This window comes from Micropterus dolomieu, linkage group LG12 (assembly GCF_021292245.1).
Source record: "Micropterus dolomieu isolate WLL.071019.BEF.003 ecotype Adirondacks linkage group LG12, ASM2129224v1, whole genome shotgun sequence".
Taxonomy (NCBI): Eukaryota; Metazoa; Chordata; class Actinopteri; order Centrarchiformes; family Centrarchidae; genus Micropterus; species Micropterus dolomieu.
In genome coordinates, this window is record NC_060161.1 from 24783711 (window position 1) to 24790616 (window position 6906).

A 6906-nucleotide genomic window follows, 5' to 3' on the forward strand; every position below is an offset into this window, starting at 1 on the left:
CATCACATACACCCTTAAGCTCCAATTCCCCACCCCATTCTCTACAAAACGTCACATCAAGTTTTTTTCTTTTTTGGGCTCTGATACCTTGACTCTTCCCCACCCTTACTTTCCTCCCTTAGTTTAAATAGCTGCTCAGAATGAACAGGTGTCACATCTTTACCTGGGATCCTGTTAAGAACATCGGAAGTACCAGCAGTCCACCTGTAAATTACAGCTGAGAGTAAAACTACACTGGATCCATTTCTTTTTGCTTCCTAACACAATTTCACCCTCATTGAACCGAAGACAAGAATATCTTCAGGTAGGCTAAAACTATATGCAAGTCATTAAATCTATTCATAAATTATTTCTGGATAAAGACCATGCTGTGTAGATGTAATTAATGAAATATAAATTTTACATTTACACTGGCTGTAGGTAGTAGTGACATGCAACTACTTAACATCACTATTACCTATATATTTAGCTAACACTACATAGCAGCCAAAAACATTTGGGGAAACAACAAATGAGACCTATGAGTTTTCTTGTGTCCTCTGCTCTCTGTATCGGTGTTTCACCAAGGTCGGGGCTCAGCTACTCCGACCACACATACAGTGAATTATGGAATGTTATAATGTGAAGCTCAGATGTGGAGTACTTTATTTGTGTTATAACTTTTTTAAAGCTCTTTGATTAAAAAATAGTGCAGTTACATCAACTTCATCGATATTCATAACATCTGGAATATTTTCTTATTTAAGTGTTGAAATGTTATTCATCCATCTCATAATTAGACACTCTTTTTAGTGATAAAATGTGCTTTATCGTAAAACACTGAATTCAGAAAACTGTAAACGGAAATATAAAATTTGGGAACAGTTAATCGAAATCTGGAAAAGCTTAAAACGGACTTCAGTAAAATATTTCACCAATAAATAATTTCTCTACAGCTCACCCGATACAATCACTTTGAAGTGTCACATTTTATTATTTAACTGAATAATCTTACCCTACCGACTCTAGGTATGGACAACAGACTGATCCTCGTCATCCTGTTAGTGATACTGTCCTGGATATCTGTGGGAACCTATGCTCAAAGTCAAGACATTGCAATGGAAGTGTCAAATGGCGTGACAAGTGCACCAGATGAGACCATGGCAACAAGCATGACAAGTGCACCAGATGAGACCATGGCAACAAACATGACAAGTGCACCAGATGAGACCATGGCAACAAGCATGACAAGTGCACCAGATGAGAGCATGGCAACAAACATGACAAGTGCACCAGATGAGAGCATGGCAACAAACATGACAAGTGCACCAGATGAGAGCATGGCAACAAGCATGACAAGTGCACCAGATGAGAGCATGGCAACAAACATGACAAGTGCACCAGATGAGAGCATGGAAACAAACATGACAAGTGCACCAGATGAGAGCATGGCAACAAGCATGACAAGTGCACCAGATGAGAGCATGGAAACAAACATGACAAGTGCACCAGATGAGAGCATGGCAACAAACATGACAAGTGCACCAGATGAGAGCATGGCAACAAACATGACAAGTGCACCAAATGCGCCAATGGCAACAAACATGACAGCAGAACCAACGACCGCAGCCCTAGTGACACCCTACATCATCCCAGTGGGATATCTTCAGGTGAGAATTTCCCAAAAATAAAAATATCAAATTTAATAAAAAAAAAAAATCAAAGATAAAAATCTTGGTGGAAAACATTAGAAAAAGATCATATAAAGTAACTTTTATTTATGGTGTTTAACTTAATCAAAGTGCACATTTCCCACCCACTTCAATGTTTCCCGTTTCCTTTGAAGACACCTCTTTCTAGGGCAGAATGTGGGACCCAACAGCTCTGTGTGTCCGCGCCTGCTGTCTGTGACCCCTCCAGTGATACAACATGTTACTTTATTGGTGTCAAGCGGCAGAGCGGTCAAAACTTTGAGTTTGCACTCTCAGGACAATCCACAGGCTACACCGCTAACTCCCTGTCACCTGATGGCACACTGGTATGTGGAGTTCTGTCAGTCACAGATAAAAGTACCATGAAGTCTAACCCAGACCCAATCACAGCCTAAATTTTGTTTGAATTCAGCTATGTAAACCGGTTGTATTAACCATTTCTGGTTTTGCTCCTCAGGGAGGAAATGACTCAGCCTACGTCTGTGCAAACGACGGCGGTGTTGTTAGATTCTTTACAACTGTCCTCAGTAAGATCCAGCTGATTGAGACAAAGGTTAGTTCTAAGAGTATGAATGAGACTACATAGCAGCCACATGGCACACATGAATTGCCTGACATGTAACACTGAACATGCAATTTTGTGTAAAAAAAAAAAGAATGTGAACAGCAGTAGATACAGCTGATCTAGCCTAGTTATCAACCTTATTTCTATGTCTATACTTCCGTTAAATTTTCTTTTTGTTCTAATACTGAACAGACACTTAACATTCAGTGGTTCACTCAGTATGCACAAAATGACACACATAGCCTTTATGAATCTGCTGCTTAAACAATAGCACGGCAAACATTAATTCAAGTCATCACTATCTGTATGGTATAGAAGTATTTGATATATTTATACACTTCTTCTTCTTCTTTCTCTCTAGCTAAACGTGAGTTCAGTAATGGGCAGGGTCGATGGAACCAGAATCCAGTGTACATTTGTTGCCACATTACCAACAACAGCTACTAAATCAGCAACAGTTTACGCACTCACAGTCTTGACTGGATCTTTCAACAGACGTAAGCTAACGTATCAGCAATACACATTCAATCACACATCATTTGCACTTTCATCAGTCAACTAAGACCCACTGTCTTAGTTGAGAGTAGCACATATAATGTCTTAACATTTTCTTATGTGCTAATAAAATCTGCAATCCTTTTGTGTTTTGGTTGTGATCTCAGATTATGGAAATCTAGGAACCCCTGTTGTCCAATTATTGAGCCCTCTTCTAGATCTGGGAAATCCTTATGTCACTAATAAGACCGCTACCTCTGGCATGACCAGTGTCCACGCCACTACATTGCAGCAATCACTGACGCAAGGTAAGCGTGAGAGATAGGCTTGTTTTTCTAAGAGTTATCCAAAAAATGCTGGGAATTACATGTGTTTACTGCCTAATGAAAAAAGTGTCTGTTCTCCCATCCTCCCCTATAGCTCTACTGATCACTGTGGGTGTGCTGGGCCTGGCCATCTTATGAGGAAAGTTTTAACCTCCATGAGTCAAGACAAGAAAACCTTAACCTTAACTTCCCTATTCATATACATGTGCCACTGAATATAAACTGTTCAAACAGCTAGGCTCTGAAACAAACAAAGTCATTTTTTAATTTTAATTTTATTAAATGTTATTTGTCCTACAAGCTACTTACTTGCAGGCAAGTACATTGACTCTCTGCTTGTGTAAAATCAATCTTTAAATGGCTAGAATTGGGTACAAATGAAAAGAACTATTACAATTCGAATTAGAAAGACATCACAAAAACATCAAACCCAAATCAATTGTACCAGTACATGGCTTTCAACAATTATACACATTTTGAGTTTGGGGTCTGTTTAACTTTGAAGCCCACATTACCACTGTCAAGCAGAAACCTTGTGACATGGTAACTTCTCTGTAACCCCTACAGAAATCAGTTATTATACTGTGATGCCAGAAAAATATCTGACAAAACTTTTGTCAAAGAGCTCAAAAAGTAATGAAATTTTTGTTAACCATGATATTATTTTAGCCTCAGAAAAAGTAGATGTGCCCTTATGAAGGATCATAATTTTGCTTTGTGTGTGTCATAAATACATATATACAATCATGTGTTATGTTTCTTGTGGCACACGCAAGATAAGCAAAGAAACAATGTTTTTCTCCTCTTGTGTGTTTTTGCATTATGTTATTATATGATGTTATTGTCTTTGGTGTGAATGTATTGTTGATAATTCAACAATCTTTTTACAATGAAGCCTTCATTGGCTGATATTTTCATGTGTGTGTGTGCGTGTATGTGCAAGTACACATGAAAATGACCAAATGCTCATAAAGAAAATGCTATATACTGTATATGATGCCGAATATTGGTGAAACTGATTTTGCACATTGTGTTAGGATACAATTGAATTTTATTACATGTTTGTCAAATAAATACTTCACGCAAACTGATTACCCAAGTAGTGGCATTAATAATTTGTCATATCAGCAAAAACAACTTTGAATAGTCCATGGTATTTGTTGTCAAATGCAACAACTCTCCATACTTGTGCCACATTTTAATGGATGGTTGGGAGAAAAATGTGTTACAATGTGTTGACTCCAGCAATGTTTGAGCTGTCTCCAATTGGAGTAAACATTTCTCTACCTCATTACGTTTTAGATATTTGGCCACATGGTAGGGCTCCTGACATGGATGTTATGTAATGCTGGATTTGGATTAAAATGTCATGCTTAGCCTTGTTGATATAATATATTCACATAATACAAGTAGGTTACAGAAAAGCAGATCTAACTGTAAGAACTTGAATGGGAGTGGATAGTAGTAGTAGAAAAAAACATTTATTTGTAAAAGAGATTATCAGTGTCACACTGGCCTTCATTTTTTAATAAGACCCTGTAATTAGACCCTTAGTCAGTTATATGTTACATTGGTGAATATATTTGATAGCTGTATCAAAATTAAGCAACATAGTAACCTAGCCAGCCTAGCCTAGCTACTTAAGCTACTTTAGGCAAAAGTTACACAGACAGCTACCTGGTAGCTAAGTCCACAAAACAAAAAAAGCACGGCTTAGGTCACTTGCAGGTGTTATGGCCACCGCTGGCTGCCTTAGGGTAGTTGTGTTCTGGAGTTCTCTGAACAGTATGCAAATCCCCGCTGCAAACACCTGTTAAGGATTGGATCCTCTGGACCTGGAACCACCCACTTCCTGGTTGCTGTTTGCTGGCGTCTGATTGGTGTGGTCGAAGATCCAACCGAACCTGCAAACCAGGACTCACCAATCAACACCAGCTGGCCTACTAATAGTTTGTGTTTCTGCAGTTGGAGGCGACTGTGAGCCAGTGATCAGTTCGCCTTGTTGTTGGTTGTGTACCCTTGTGAATTTCTTGAGTGTTGAATTTACCTGTTTCTGTCGGTTGCCTGCTTAAGTGACTCCTGTCAGTTAGAAACCTTGTGAACTACAGAGTGTGAGTGGCACTCTTTAGGGTGGAACATTGTCTGTTTGGTTACCCTACATTCTTGTAAAGCATGTAGGTACTGACCTCCTTTTGTTCAGTGTTTTTTTTGAGTAGAGAGCTGTCTTTGGACACTACCTCCTTTTGTTTCTGTTTTTTTGTCAGTACTTACATAGCCTCCTTTCGTTGTGTTTTTTCTGAGACAAATCATTTAATTAAACAATTGACTCAAACCTGAATTCAGTTGTCCTTACCACCTTCATCTATCCCAAATACCTTGTTACTGCCCTATCCTAACGAGCTGGGTTGTAACACAGGTGAAAAGACGCATAGAGTAAAATTAATACAAATAATTAGTTTACATGTAAAGTTTACACATTCAAACTGGCTAGCTGTTAGCTCGACCAAACGCGGCCTTAGACAAACAAACAGCATTGTCATTGAATTGGCCATTTTCTCCTGGGATGGCCCCTTATCCTGTCAGTGGGTGTAGAAGTGGACTCGATGAATTCTGTTCCTGTACTTTGATATAATCCACCCCTGGTAGGGAGTAGACTTGCTAGCTGTGCACAAGGTTACTGCTGTCACCATCGTCAACAGAAAACAATGTTGTCCTGAAAGGCTGCTGGGGACACAGATCCTGATTAGGAAGTCAACGTCGTACAATAACATCGAAAACCCCAGGTGTGGCATAATATCAACAACTAGAATATTTAAATGTGTTTCTTCTGATTTAGCTTCAGAGCAGCAGCACAACTACACATTAAAGCACTGCCATTTACATTTTAGAGAAATTGTCCCTAAATCACATGATGTTTCTCTCCCTCCATCAGTTGTGGTGTTATCTCATCAGTGGAGGGTACATCAGTATTCACATTCCAGTGTGCAGGCATGGAAGGTCGCTACGTCATTGTGACCATTCCAGGAGACTGGAAGGTTCTGACGCTATGTGAAGTGAATGTGTATGCTTCTCTGGCAGGTATGGTCTTTGAATAATATGTCCAATAGATAGAACTAGCTATCAAATACTGTGTTATGTCTGATGTGGTTCTATACATTGTTGGCTTCTGAAGCTGACTGTTATATATGCACATGTAATTGTTGTTGCTACAATATCCAAAGTCAGACACAGCTGATGATCCATTCATCCATCCATCCATCCATCCATCCATCGTCAACCACTTATCCTGTGTACGTGAAATAATATTATAATTTTTTCATAAATCAACAGTAACCAGCAACATTCATTCTCTCCAGTACCAGTAGTTGTCATTCTTCTCTTTCTACTGCTCCCCCTCCTCCCACTGTGAACATGCTACTGAGTGGCAGGAATGTGACAGCGGTGGGAGAGTCATCCATGCATTGATGCATTCATTTTCAAGGCCATCACATGGGGGTTTCTCTCACTGTAATGTCATGTAACCATCAGTCTGATGGAGGGCGGATGACTCGATATCTCTTGACCTCTGAGAGTTAGCTGAGACCAAGATTGTCACCTTTTCTCAGCTAAGAGCCTGTTCTTTCTTATTGTTTATTTTCTAATTGTTTGTGTGGTTTTTGTTAACAGTATTCCCATATTTGAGATGAACTAAGAAATCTGGGCACTGCAGTAAACCACTGATTAAATTTAACAAAACATTATTAATTCATACATTATAATCTCAACATAAGTAGTGACTATATAAACGTGTTAACTGGCATTCCTACATACTATAAAATCAAATTGTATG

The 6906-nt window shown here is 39.0% G+C and overlaps 1 protein-coding gene and 1 long non-coding RNA gene across 2 annotated transcripts; both read left to right on the forward strand.

Moving 5' to 3' along the window:
• The first annotated feature begins 1014 nt into the window (after positions 1–1014).
• Positions 1015–3293, forward strand: LOC123980170 (mucin-5AC-like). Its single transcript, XM_046064425.1, has 6 exons — positions 1015–1649; positions 1826–2017; positions 2149–2244; positions 2618–2753; positions 2919–3059; positions 3172–3293. The coding sequence occupies exons 1-6, from the start codon at positions 1098–1100 to the stop codon at positions 3213–3215; spliced, it is 1161 nt and encodes a 386-aa protein (XP_045920381.1). The 5' UTR covers positions 1015–1097; the 3' UTR covers positions 3216–3293.
• A 1655-nt stretch (positions 3294–4948) lies between these two features.
• Positions 4949–6863, forward strand: LOC123980172. The gene is made up of 3 exons (XR_006827396.1): positions 4949–5860; positions 6010–6155; positions 6434–6863. It is a non-coding gene; the product is annotated as an uncharacterized LOC123980172 (long non-coding RNA).
• The last annotated feature ends 43 nt before the right edge of the window (positions 6864–6906 follow it).

Bases quoted from the DNA above. Each gene is read 5' to 3' on its own strand.
- LOC123980170 (XM_046064425.1), top strand. From the start codon at position 1,098: ATGGAAGTGTCAAATGGCGTGACAAGTGCACCAGATGAGACCATGGCA. The intron at 1,650-1,825 runs GTGAGAATTTCC...TTTCCTTTGAAG, and splicing joins TCCCAGTGGGATATCTTCAG to ACACCTCTTTCTAGGGCAGA. The intron at 2,018-2,148 runs GTATGTGGAGTT...TTTGCTCCTCAG, and splicing joins TGTCACCTGATGGCACACTG to GGAGGAAATGACTCAGCCTA.